The sequence below is a fragment of the Pipra filicauda genome, unplaced genomic scaffold, assembly GCF_003945595.2.
Source record: "Pipra filicauda isolate LSUMZ 115617 unplaced genomic scaffold, ASM394559v2 scaffold353_size752799_pilon, whole genome shotgun sequence".
NCBI lineage: Eukaryota > Metazoa > Chordata > Aves > Passeriformes > Pipridae > Pipra > Pipra filicauda.
Window position 1 is genome coordinate 545,420 of NW_024104480.1, and position 12,525 is coordinate 557,944.

Below are 12,525 nucleotides of genomic sequence, written 5' to 3' on the forward strand. Positions count from 1 at the left end.
AATTTTCACTTCTCCATAATCTTGGTCATACCTAGATGAAGAAGAGAAGACTCGCACTACTCCAACCTTTTTATAAGCCACCTTGAACAAGAACACTAAATAATTATACCACTAGGCTTTACACAGCCAATATAAAACACCTTGATGACTGGAAATCCCTTCCTTCACTGATCTTTTTTTTTTTTTCACCACCAAATTCTGTAGTTATTACTTCTCTATTTAACCTGTCCCTGGAATATTCCTATGCTAATGTCTACTTTCTGGCATCATAATCAACATCAAAAATGGCAGTTTCTAAATAGCAACAGATACCTGTGGCACCAGAGTACTTGCTCTGAGGGTGGTGTTCAAGGGCAATAATTGCGATCAATCTTTTTCCTGATGAGGATGCTCCCTAACAAAAACAGGCTACACTTTTGAAAGAGCCATGTAGACACCATGAAACAGTTTACCACAAAATTCCTTCTTCGCTGAACACAAGTTGTGGTGCAAACCCTTTGCAGAAAATGATTACACTTTCACCAAGAGCTTCCTTCACTGAAAGAAAATTCGACCTGCAAGAGTGTTTTCCCATGCCAGCTTTCCAACAGCCCCAACATCCAGCAGTCTTCCCTGGAGATGCTCTTGTCATCACAAGTAAATTCCCCATGAACCATCATGTGCATATGCAATAAGTACTGGACTTGCTTGCTGATCTCCAGTGGCCTGCCAGAAGAAGCAGCTCCTTTTGCATCAGACTTCCTGGCCCCTCTGTTCCCAGGATTTACTCTGCTTCTCCTGATGCACCTCCTCATGGATGAGGGGTGTACATGGAATTAAACAGCTAGAGTCAACACTAACAACAACAAATTAAAGTCACTGCTGAGAGAGTATTTCTTCTCTGAGATTCTGGGCTTGATCCTTAACAAGAATCTAACCACGATCTCTTCTGAATCATGAGCACTAAAATGTATTGCTTTTTACTTCGTTAAAAGGATGGGCTTTGTGGGCCCAGGGTTTTCTAGCACATAACTCCTCTCCCCTTCTCCTTCTGGGTGATGATCACCCTTCTCTTATTCTTTGGAATAGACTATCTTCTTTCCTTCGCTTTGGCTCATCTTTTATTATATATTTGACTGATCATTTTTGCTCTCAGTCATATTAAAGTATTAGAGCAATTATTTTCAGCTTTTACTTAGCCACAAAGGTTGCTGCTTCTTTTTCAGACCCGAAGTACTTATGCCAGAAAACACAGGTCTGATTTTTTCCCCGAAGTATTTTCATTACTATTGCCCTGAAAAAAGACACTGCCTCTCCTCATGGTTTCCCTTTTCCCCAGAAAAATCTCCCGTGCGGCATGATGTCAGTCAGATCTTTCTTCTGACACCTGCCATGAAGCGTCCCTCTCCGCGTGCCAAATTCAAGCAGGGCTGATAGCCTCAAACTAATGACGGGAGGCAGGACTGATTCCTCCAACATCTCTTTCTGCCCTCAGCTGTTACTTCCCTCTTCTCCTTCTAGAGGCCGACCAGGGGAGCGGGCCGACCAGCGAGAACAGGAGCGGGTGGAAAAAAGAGAGAAAGCCTCAGCTGAAAGAGAGTTTCGTGGAAGTGAGGGACGCTGAGCGGTGCCAGTGGGGCGCTGCGCGGGAGGAGCCGAGTGGCAGAGCCGAGGATGGTGCGTTTCGGAGCCGAGGGGCGGTGGTCCCGGGAGCGGCGCGGCGGGTTCCGCAGGGGCCGCCAGGGGGCGCGAGGCGGGCGGGGCGCGCAGTCCCTGCGGGACGCGGCGGGGCCGGGCCGGGCGGAGACGCGGGGCGGGCAGGAAAGCGCCGCGCCAGCTTGGAGTCGTCGTCGGGGGCAGTGCGGGCTTGGCGGGTTGGGGCTCGTCGCTTAGAGGCGCCTGTACGGGCTGCTTCGGGGCTCGCAGGATGCCGGCAGCGCGACGGCGCGGAGTGCGAGTGCTGTGGCCGCTGCTGTGGGTGGCCCTGGTGCGCTGCTACAACGTGGACGTGGGGCGCCCCGTGGTTTTCCAGGGTCCCAACGGCTCCTTCTTCGGGTACTCGGTGCTGCAGCACTACCACGACAGCACGCGGTGGTGAGTAGTGCGGCCCCTGCGTGCCCGGGGCTGGCGGCGGGGAGGCGATCGGGCGAGTGCTGCCGGGACATCCGTCCCGTCTGGCAGTCGCACCTCCTGCAGCGGGGCGGCGGGACCCGAGTCCCCCTCGCAAGGGCGGGCAGCGAAGGGGCGCCTCCGCCCCGGCTGCGCGGGCCCTCCCTACGCTCAGTCCGCCCCGTCGTGCGGGTGCGGTGGGGGCAGCGCCGTGGCTCTGCGCCCCTTGAGCGGGAGGGATTCCTCTGAGAGGGAGCAGAGTCTCCCCGCGCTTGGAGGTGTTTTAACACCGGGATGCCCTTCTCCAGCTGGCGACAGGCGCTCGACATCGTGACCTCACTGTCCTCAAGTGCCAGCCTGCCCCTGGCCGATGCCTCCGCGCTGTGCGCAGTCCCGCTTCCTCGCGGGAAATATTTAGCAGCTCATCGCCCTGACAGAAAGTGCACGGGATACAAAATGTGATGGGTCATGCCGTGTTAACGGGAAAGGTTTCAAATACCGATCATCTCCAGCGGGAGCAGCGCGCTCAGCGTTGACGGAGTCGATATCCCTGCACTCAGCCTGGCGAGGGACAAAATCCTTCCGGAGGCTGGAGAGGCGCTTCCAAATTGAGAGGCGTTTGTCTCCTTTGTGTGCCCGCTGTTGGCGTGAGGCACAGTAGAGGAAATGTCTATGTAACTTAAAAAAAAAAAAGACCGATGAAAAGTAAGTTTATCTACATCTCAAAAAATTATGAAACTGGCAAGCTTCTTGTTTTCCTATTGACTGAAAAGAGCCTTGCAGCATAGTCTGTCTCTTGTCTGGGTTAGAGGCTCTTTGTTAGAATTAAAACTGATTTATCTTAATTGGATTTAGTTGATGTCATCTGGTGCAGTTCTAATGTGAGTAGGAGCCATTGCTGCCAATAAATGTCCACAAAGCATGTCTTTATCTTTTATACTTAGATATGGCCCAATGACTCAGCTATTGATATTGGAACTTTGGTGCACTGTGGTATAAATAAATGTATTCATTCTGGCGTTCAGTTCTTTAAAAATGAGTTTCTTTCACACCCTTTAGTTCACAAGTAATTCTATGCTCTGCCTTTCTCCATAGTGGCTTTTACAGAGCATTAATTTTTAGGACTTATCAGAAGACTTTGTAGAGGAAAAGCACCCTGGGAGAAGAAAAGCTCTCAGTTTAAAGCAATGCTTAACTTTGGTCAGGAACCAGTGAAGGATGTAAAGGCTGAAAGCAGCTTGTGTTCAACACAAATTGCTGGGGATTCACAGAGGTGTGAATGAAATGCTGATCTAGTGCAGTATGGTGGGATGTAAATGATAGAATTTGTTGCTCCTTATGTAAATGTCCATTGTTCTGATTGATAATATGAATTATCTTCAGATAGCACCTGCTGCTGTGATTTTTTGGAAGGGGAGATAGACTAGGAAGGAGAGTCTCCCAGAAATCCCACTTGGTTTGGAAACATGCTGGACTATAAGTGTTGGGCATCCATTTGAAGGCAGGGATCTGTTAGAAGTCTAGTGTTTGAAATTAAAATCTCCAGTTATGCAAACTTCAGTTTTTTGAAAGTGGAGGTGATTCATGGAGCCTTGGCTATGACACCCAGAAAAAAAAAAAAAAAAAAAAAAAAAAACAAACCGAAACAACAAACATCTAAGATCATTAAATATTTTTAAATAAAGAAATTGCTAACCCCAACACTCAGAAGGGTTAACAGCAGTTTAATATGGTCAGCATCAGCACTGTCAGAAATCTTGGGGGTGGTATTGTCACCACTGATGGGAAAACTCCTCTTTTCATTGTGGAACGAGAGAGTTTGCCTTTATGGGTACTTCAAAATCTTGTTCCCAACAGACCCTGGGATAACAAGTTTGGGAGATACATATTTTTGCACTCTTCTTGATTCTAATTTGCTATGTGTAGTTGTGCTCTTAATGTTTGCATGCATCCTAAAGGTCAACAATGAATCTTGCTTAGAAGTATATGCAACCTTCTTCCAGTTTTCTGAAGATGCCACTCCCTGTACTGAATGAGCATATTCTGATTGCAAGCACATTTTTTTTTACACTACAACATAATAAACATTTAGAGTGTTTAACATATTTCTTCTGAAAAGCTTAAAAGATCTAGCCAATCTTCCTTGACATTCAAAACATTAAAGAGCTGAACCCTAGTAAGTGCCTTTATCTATGCCCACTTCAACTGGGCATAAAAGTCTCCAGTATTATATAGTAGTATTTCAAAACCATATTTATACTGTACAGAATCTTATACATCCTTTCAGAGCATAAAGTCTCTGATTTCAAGTTTAAACCAATTCCCAGTTGCAGGTTACTAATGTACAATAAACAATTCCAATGTATTAGATAAGTGCAGGGGGAAATGCTTAGTGGAACTCTCAACATTTTTCAGCTTTGTCAGGTTTCTGTTGCAAAGCTGTAGATGTATTTCCTTAACTAGCTTGTAGAGTCACTAGACGATTTTTTTCCCTTCTCTTTTAACTGTGATATTCTGGGGAAAGGCTGAAGTCAGTTACAGGGAATATGTAGTAAAAATGTTTTCTATTCATCCCATTATAGCATAAAGCTCCTCTTACAAGTAATAGGTTTACTGTTTGGTTTTGTGTGTCAGTTTTTCTTCTTGAAACATTTATATACCCAAGGAAGAGCTATGATTTAAGTTTTCTCATGTCCATTTGACCTATACACTGCAATAGAAAGTAGTTAAGCTAAATGGACTTTAGACTGATATTTTGGGCATTCATGACTTTCCCAGTGAGCTGTGCACTACATGAGCCTGCAAAAATGTGATCAGGCATATCTGCGGCTGATAGGGCCCCTACCCATCTAATATTGTTTAATATATTAAACAAGCATTTGACTCTCAAGCATTTGAAAGTGTTCAGGGGCTTCTTGCTCTTTGTTGCTTGAGGACATGATACTCACCTAACATGCTTCTGATCATGAGAGCTGGGTTGTTTGCAGTAGCCTGTCCATGTGCTGGTATGTGTGTACATATCTGTGTGTATATACATGTGTGTGCACGTATATATAGCCACAGATTCATATGAAAATGCTATCTGTAATAGCCAGGCCTGTTTCAACTGTTTGTTTTCCAAGACCACAAAGGCACATATTTATATTGTCTACTGTAGGCTTGCAGGTTTTCAGTAAACTGATTCAGAGTTTGGTGATTCTTCAAGATTTATATGAACCAAATATTCTTGTAGGATGAAATGGGGGGGGAATATTTTGTTTGAAATATTACATCAGATAAATGTGAGTAGTCAAGCTGGTACACAGTCCTTGATGCAGAAATTATAGTGGAATATGAGTGTTCAGCCACCACAACAATAGTGGAACAAGTCAGTGTCTTTGACCTTTTATGAAATAGTTGATTGCAAAGATAGTTCCATTTAGAAGGTGTTTTTCCACACTTTTTTATCTCAAAAAAAGTTTATTATCACAGATGTGCTGATGTTGCTGATGTATTTCTGATGATGTCTGCTTTTCCTTCCTTAAATGGCTTTTATGGCTGTAAATCTTGACAAGTTTACTCAGTTACCTATCATTGCTATTTTCAGCCGAGTGAGGAACCAGGTGGCTACTTGCATTTGGAGCAGAGACAAGCTGAAGTGCTTCTGTTCTCTGGATGTAATTTTGAAACTTCGACTAAAGACTCAAAAAATGACCAAAAAATGACCCCAGACAGTTTAAAAAGAAACAAATGTCAATTTTTTCCCCAGTAAAAAGTGTTAATAATGTGAAATCTTTGATTGTTCTTTTTTAAAACGTTACTTTATTTTCTCTCCTTTCCGCTCTTTATTCCCGCTTCTTGCTGACACCCTCAAATCCCTAGCAAGTCCAGGGTGACCACTTTATCTTTCCTGACAAAATGATCTGGCTTGAAAAAGTAATGGAGTCAGTTTAATTGCATGGTGTCCTGCTGTGTTTTACAATATGGAATGAGTCTGGTTTTTGTGCTGTTGCATCATTCCTTCAGTCCTGCTCTTCACTGGATTGCACTGCTGCTGAAATAATGAAGGCTGTTCTGCATCTCAGGCTGATGGATGTGGTTTTTTTTAGTGTGTCATGTACTTCTGTGCAACCAGAACAAAGGCTGGGACAGACCGACCCTGTGGTGACTGGGTGTTGTGTTGCATAATCTAAGCAGTGATGCTGTAGGTGTTACCATGGCATTTTGGGGAACCTGAACTTGCTGTCTTTGGTCACAGGTCATCCAACCCTACTGCTTCTTGCTCTGCATGTAATGGATGCAACACTGAGGTTTCATCCTCAGTGTACCCCAAGTACCTGGGGTTTTTATTGCAAGTAACAGAGATCTTTCTAAAGGGAAGAAGCTCAACTGGGATATGATGGCAGTGCACCCTCCTCTGGTACTGCTTTTGAAATCAGCTCTGGTATGCAAGAATATTTAAAGACTTCTTTTCCCTGCCACTTAACATTGCAGTGAGGTGAGGTACCTACAGTCCTTGAGTTGTGATTGCCTAATCGCTGCTGACATGCTGCATGCATGCTTAGTGTGCATGGCATCTCTCCAGCCATTTGGTCGGCTCTGCACTTTTTCTCCCTGTTCCTTCTGTTAAATGCAGCACTTATTTTCCAAATCTGTATGTCCCGAGGGTCAATCAACAGGAAGTAATTTTACGAAGGTGCGAATTTCCCTTTGGCCGAGAAAGCTTCTTGTCATCCATTAATATTGGCAGCTGTGACTCCTGCAGTGGAATGGTTTCTGGCCATGCGGCTGTGTTGTTGTCTCAGTACAGATGAAAGTGTTTTGACTTTCTTATGTGAGTATGAATGCAAGAAGAGAGGGTTAAGTGGCCTTTCTGCCTGCTGCTCCTTATTTTGGTTTAGACCCCAATATTTTTTTCACAGAGCCAGTGGGATGAGGCTGTTGCTTACAGATTTTTTTTGCACCTCAAGCAAAAGTGACTCTAAAAAGGCCCTGAACTCTACTCCTTCTGCCCTCAGTTGTCTTCCATAGGAAGAAATCTCTCTCTTGAGGGGATTTCTTCTTCAAGGTATCTTTCAGGCAGATACTCAAAAATATTCTAGGGGCTTCCCAGAGAATAGTATGGTTGTGGTGAGAACCAGCAGTCATCTATAATCTGTGCAGAGAGTATTATCCGCTTAGTAAGCCTTTTGGCAAAAGGCTGGAGAACTGCTGGTACTTGCTTGCTGACAGCACAAGTAGTCGTATAGCAGCACTGGAGATCTATACCACAAAAATCAGGCTATTTTAAACCAGAACTGCTTAAACAAGAGTGATGTTGGGAGGTTGTACTTCTGCTAGCTGTATTTATATCTTCTGTGTTTGTGCCAGGCAAGACTCCACAACACTTAAATGTGAGAAGACTGCATTAGACTCTAAGATTTTTTTTTAAATGATTTTCTGAGTTGATATGGTACTAGACGAAAAACACTTTCTCTGATTGTAGCGTTGTTTCATAGAAATCACAAAAGATTTCACAAGTGTTTTAAATGTATAGAGGAGATACAAAACAGGTGTTTGTTTTGCTCAAGGAGTCCCAAAATATTTAGATGGAAATGAGTCTTCTATCCAGGCCTGCTGAAAGTCTCATGACAGTTAAATAGGTGACTTTCTTACAACAGTTAAGCCATTACAAACTAGTGAAAGAGTAAGCAAGTCTTTATGCTGGCAAATGAAATATTCCGGTCTCAAACCTTTGTATAAAATTGAAATAATTGGTATGTGACAAATACCAACCAAAAAGCATGTGAACCAACAAAAAAACCTCCCATTTCCCAGAAGGTAACCATCTCAGGACATGGATGAGCATGGATCATGCCAGATGGAACAGGAGATCTGCAAAGGTTTTAACTGCTGGGTTTTAGGTGCAAGAGTGAAAGAATGAGACAAGATCCTAAGATGACATAGTGTGGGATGTAGGTAAAATATCAAATTTGAATGAATTGATATTCAGGACAATCTGAAAGAGATTTGCTTTTGGCACGTGTCACTGTCTGCTTCCTTCTACTCAGTCCATGTGAAGAAATGTCAGCAGACATTTTCTTTTTGAAAGGTGTATTTGCTCAAGACAGCAATATTATCTGAACCAGTAGCCTACTCAAATCATTAATTATTAAATTTTCCCATTTGGCTTTTTAAAGAAAGCTGAAAAATCTTTGTAATTTAGACTCCATCATCTCTATCTTTTATGCTACAATGCAAAGTTTCTTGTGCACTAGTTGCTGAATTGTATTTACTTCTCTTAGGTTAGAGCAAAGCTTCTTGTAAGCTGGAGATCAGTGTGGCCTACATTATCTGATTGTTATAACAGGTCATAGAAACAGTTTCTTGCCACTTGCAATTTGAACCTGTAACTATTTAAGCTAGTAATATTTATTTTTGTTAGACCTCATGAATGTCAATAAGTGAATGATAAGCATTCATTGCCTGTGTAAATGAAATGACTGGCATTTGATTTTATGCCTGCAGCCTGCCTAGTGGGATTTCCATGTGGAGCTGTTATTTCAAACTCCTTTTCACTTGCTGCCCAATGTGTGCAGGTTTTGTAGGTTTTAGCAATTTAAGTATTTTGGACATTAATTCTTCTCACTTGTGAAAACATGATGTGCATTGTAGAGTGCAAGACTGCAACCCCATCAGAATTCTCCAAATGATACAGCCTAGCCCAAGAAACTTCAGAGAAAATGGTCACTTAATGCAGGGGTTTTGCTTCTTTTTGTAAACACATCAAGGGCCACAGGATAGTTTTGTTGTATCCTATGTCCAGGGGAGTGTGTCAGGAGTGGACACTGCTGTTTGGTATAGATGAGGCTCTGATACAGGAGAAGCTCTTCCAGATGACTCAGGTTGACCCTGGCCACATGCACACGTTGTGTCTTGGGTCTTCCTGTGTTTACTGGGATGGTGATGATGGGTGGTGATTGTGGATGTAACTTTAGAGGATGAAGGAAAAGTTGTTTAAAACAGGGAAAGCATCCACTTTGGGACTGGTACTGGGCTGTCCATCTGTGACATGGGAAAGTTGTGTATACAGACTGACTTTGCATCAGTAGCTCTTTATCCCTTTAGTGGCTAAACCAAGAGCAGTGTTTCCTTGGTCAGCTGCTGCCTCCCAAGTACCAGGCTGGCTCCACACACAGGAGTGCTGGAGCCTCAGCCTTTCAGAGATGGTTGCCCTTAGTTCTGCCCTGGGCTTAACTTCAGTGAGATTTTTTTACATGCAGAAGCTCTGTCATGCCTGACACAACAAGAGCGTTGCAGAACTGTTACTTAACTACCTGGTGCTCCCCACTGCCCTCCCTTGATCTGCCTTCCTCCTGCTTAACCTCCATCCTCATCCTCATGTGCCTAGATCTGGACTCATAACTAGTTGAGAAAGATTGTCCCTTTAATGAGGAGGCAGTGAAAGGACTCACTTAATACTTGTGCTCCCCCTGTAATCCTTCTGAAAAGGCATCCCTTGGGGCATGAGCAGGTAGATGCCAGCTTGCTAAACAATTTAACTGGATCCTAACACAAGTAATTAAAAGGTGCTCATCATCTTTCAAGGGTAACCCTGTGGTCAGAACTGGGCATTGGTGCTTCTCAGAAACAGTAGGTCTCATGTGGGATAAATAGTCCAAGTAAAGTCTTCACAGCCTCAAGGATAAAGTTGGCTGATAGCAATGCATTGTGGAAGAGATTTGCTTATATTGCTGTTTGTGCCTCCACTTCCTAAACAAACTTACAAATCGTGGGCTGGCTCGCAAGCATGAAGGTTCAGATTTTGTCCTCTTGTGGGTGTGTGTATCAGCTCTGGGTTGACAGGGATGTAGCTAAAACTGAGGAAAAATGGATGCAGCTGTCCATCCTAATGATTTCCAAAATGCTTTGGGGGTGTGTGTGGTGAGGATGTGTAACTTTAAATGTGTTACAGTCTTAATGGAAATTTAACTTGATAAAGTATTTATGCCTTCACTGTGGAAAAATGCCTTTATTGTGTGTGGTGTTTTCAATTTGTGAGTCAGTATCATCATTTTACAAGGTTGCTGAGAAAAGTGCTTTTGCTGAGGAAGCTCTGGCAATGGGAGCCTTGGTGGTGTGTTTGTTCATTTTTTTTAATTTTCTCCTGAAATTAATCACTTGTTACTTTGCTTTTGGTTTCCAGGGTCTTGGTTGGTGCTCCGAAGGCAGAATCTAAATACAGCACCTCTGTTCAGTCCCCAGGAGCAGTGTTTAAATGTCGAGTCCATACCAATCCTGACAGAAGATGCACAGAACTGGATATGGGACGAGGTAGGTAGTTATGATGCTTTGGGACAGATGGAAGGAACCAAAAAAAATCCAACCCATATGGCTAGCAATGCTTCTGCCAGCTTCAAATTGGCCCCAAAACACTGACAAGGAGTCATCAGCCTTTCTGATGGATTTTGAGCAATGGTAGCAAAAGTGTCTTATTCTCTTCAGCATTACAAAATAACATCCCACCTCGTACTGGTGTCCTCCCAGTGGCCTTGCTCGCTCTTTCCAACAAGTAACCAGGTAAAGGTGGATTTTTCCCTGCTTACACTAAGCTGCTGTCTTTTCTTCACCTGCTTCAGTGTAACTTTGCAGTGTGTTGGTGGCTATACGAGTGGTTTGGAGTGCTGCTGCCTGCTCCAGGCAGTGCTGAAGTAAGGGTGCATGAGATGACCCGAGGTGGTGCAGGAATGGCTTCATGATGCGTGGGGTTATTAGTAGTCCAGTGATCTGTGGGTTCCCCCATAATGCAGCAAATCATTCCTGGAGTTTGCTCTTTGTGATGAAATGCTCTCAGTAAGAGATGTACGCTATTGCACTTGGTCAGGATTGACTTCAGTTTCTCCGGTGTGCTGTCTGAGTCAGAGGAAGGTGGAGTCCTAAAGTAAAATTCTAATTTAAAATCTCATGCTGGATAATGATGGTGAAGATTGAAGCCTTTTAATAGTTTGATTTTCTTGGTGACATGTTGCTTTCTCTGCCTGTAAAAAAAGTGATGTTAGTATTGTTCATCTTTTCATACTTATACCGAGTCAAGTAGAATTTCTGTTCATGAAGCTTACATGTGTTAAAACAGCATTTTGGCTAAGTGATTTGTCCTGCTACTGTAATGTAAATTATCATGGATTTGTCTGACAGGACAGATTTGCCTGACAGGACTAAAGATTTCGTCCTCTTTTTTTTTTTAAGTGCTCCCTATCTCATTTGCAAGAGTAATTTTTGCTTTAATTGCATTCTGGAGGCAATCTGATGTCTCTCCCATTTACTTGATCATTTGGTGGTTTATTCAAGTAGAGCTGTGGACATGCTGTAATAGCTGCTGGCTGTTGGGGACAGGGTCTGTCAACTATGTATGTGTGTGGTGTCTATTAGGAGTGAGAGCATTGTCCTGATTAATGCATTCAAGAACTAATAATCAGGAGGAAAGTAAAGCGCCATCGGATGTTTAAAGGGCAGTCTCTTTACTTGTCAGGATTCTTTGGTGGGTATTTAAAACTCATGCTTCCTTGCTTTGCTGCCTTTACTGTCTTTCTGTAGGCAATTCTCGGGGCACACCCTGTGGAAAGACCTGTAAAGAAGACAGAGATGATGAATGGATGGGTGTGAGCCTGGCTAGACAGCCAAAGGCTGGTGGAAGTGTGCTGGTAAGTCCATACTTTTCTTTGATCTTGTTAAAACTGTTGCTGCTGTCTGATTGTAATGGTAAGCATGTCAGGATTAATGTGTTTGGCAGTGACTGACTGAGTCCAGAGTAAGAGGCAGCAGATTCTATAGTCTCTTCCTTCAAGCAGAAGGGAAAGTGAGCCCCCAGCCCGAAAATGCAGTTTATAGAGGGAAGATTCCAAACCATCACATTTGACTCGTGTCACCCAAGGGCTTCTTCCTAAACCTGAGAGATTATATCTTTGAGCTGAATAAATGGAACTTTGTCTGGGAGGTACCTACTAGTTTGTTCTTTTTGTAGTTTGCCTGTGTTTATGTAGGGAATATGCTTATTTTCCTTGAACATATGTATTACATGTCAGAACTTACAAGGAAAAATGTAAAATGAGTCTTTGTGGCTGTATTTTTTATTTATTTATATTAATTTCCTATTATCAGAGTAATCCTGACAACAGTCTAATTCTAGACACTGCTCTTTGTGAGTAGAAAACTTTCAGTTGACCCCATCTTTCTGGTGAGACAGGGGACTGCCCTGGTACATGGCATCAAACTATCAAAAAGCTGCTAGTGAGAAAGATCTTGTACAGTGATTACTGTGCCAACCACCTGTGTAAGGCCAGAGGACAAAGCTGCTTCCCACAAAGGTATTTTTTTTAATATGTGCTTACAGTCCAAATGGTTATGCCCCAAATGCTTGCACACCAACTTCCCTGTGAAGGGAGCAGGTGGATTTAATACCTTTATGTGACAGTACTGTGA

At 43.2% G+C, this 12,525-nt stretch overlaps 1 protein-coding gene across 1 annotated transcript in view; it reads left to right on the forward strand.

The window, feature by feature from the left end:
- The first annotated feature begins 1,773 nt into the window (after positions 1-1,773).
- ITGA9 (integrin subunit alpha 9) overlaps positions 1,774-12,525 on the forward strand; it is a 205,295-nt gene continuing 194,543 nt past the window's right edge. Inside the window, exons 1-3 of the mRNA XM_039384423.1 lie at positions 1,774-2,073; positions 10,253-10,380; positions 11,641-11,747. Coding sequence (XP_039240357.1) covers positions 1,907-2,073; positions 10,253-10,380; positions 11,641-11,747 — 402 coding nt within the window. The 5' untranslated portion in view covers positions 1,774-1,906. The remainder of the gene's footprint in view (positions 2,074-10,252; positions 10,381-11,640; positions 11,748-12,525) is intronic.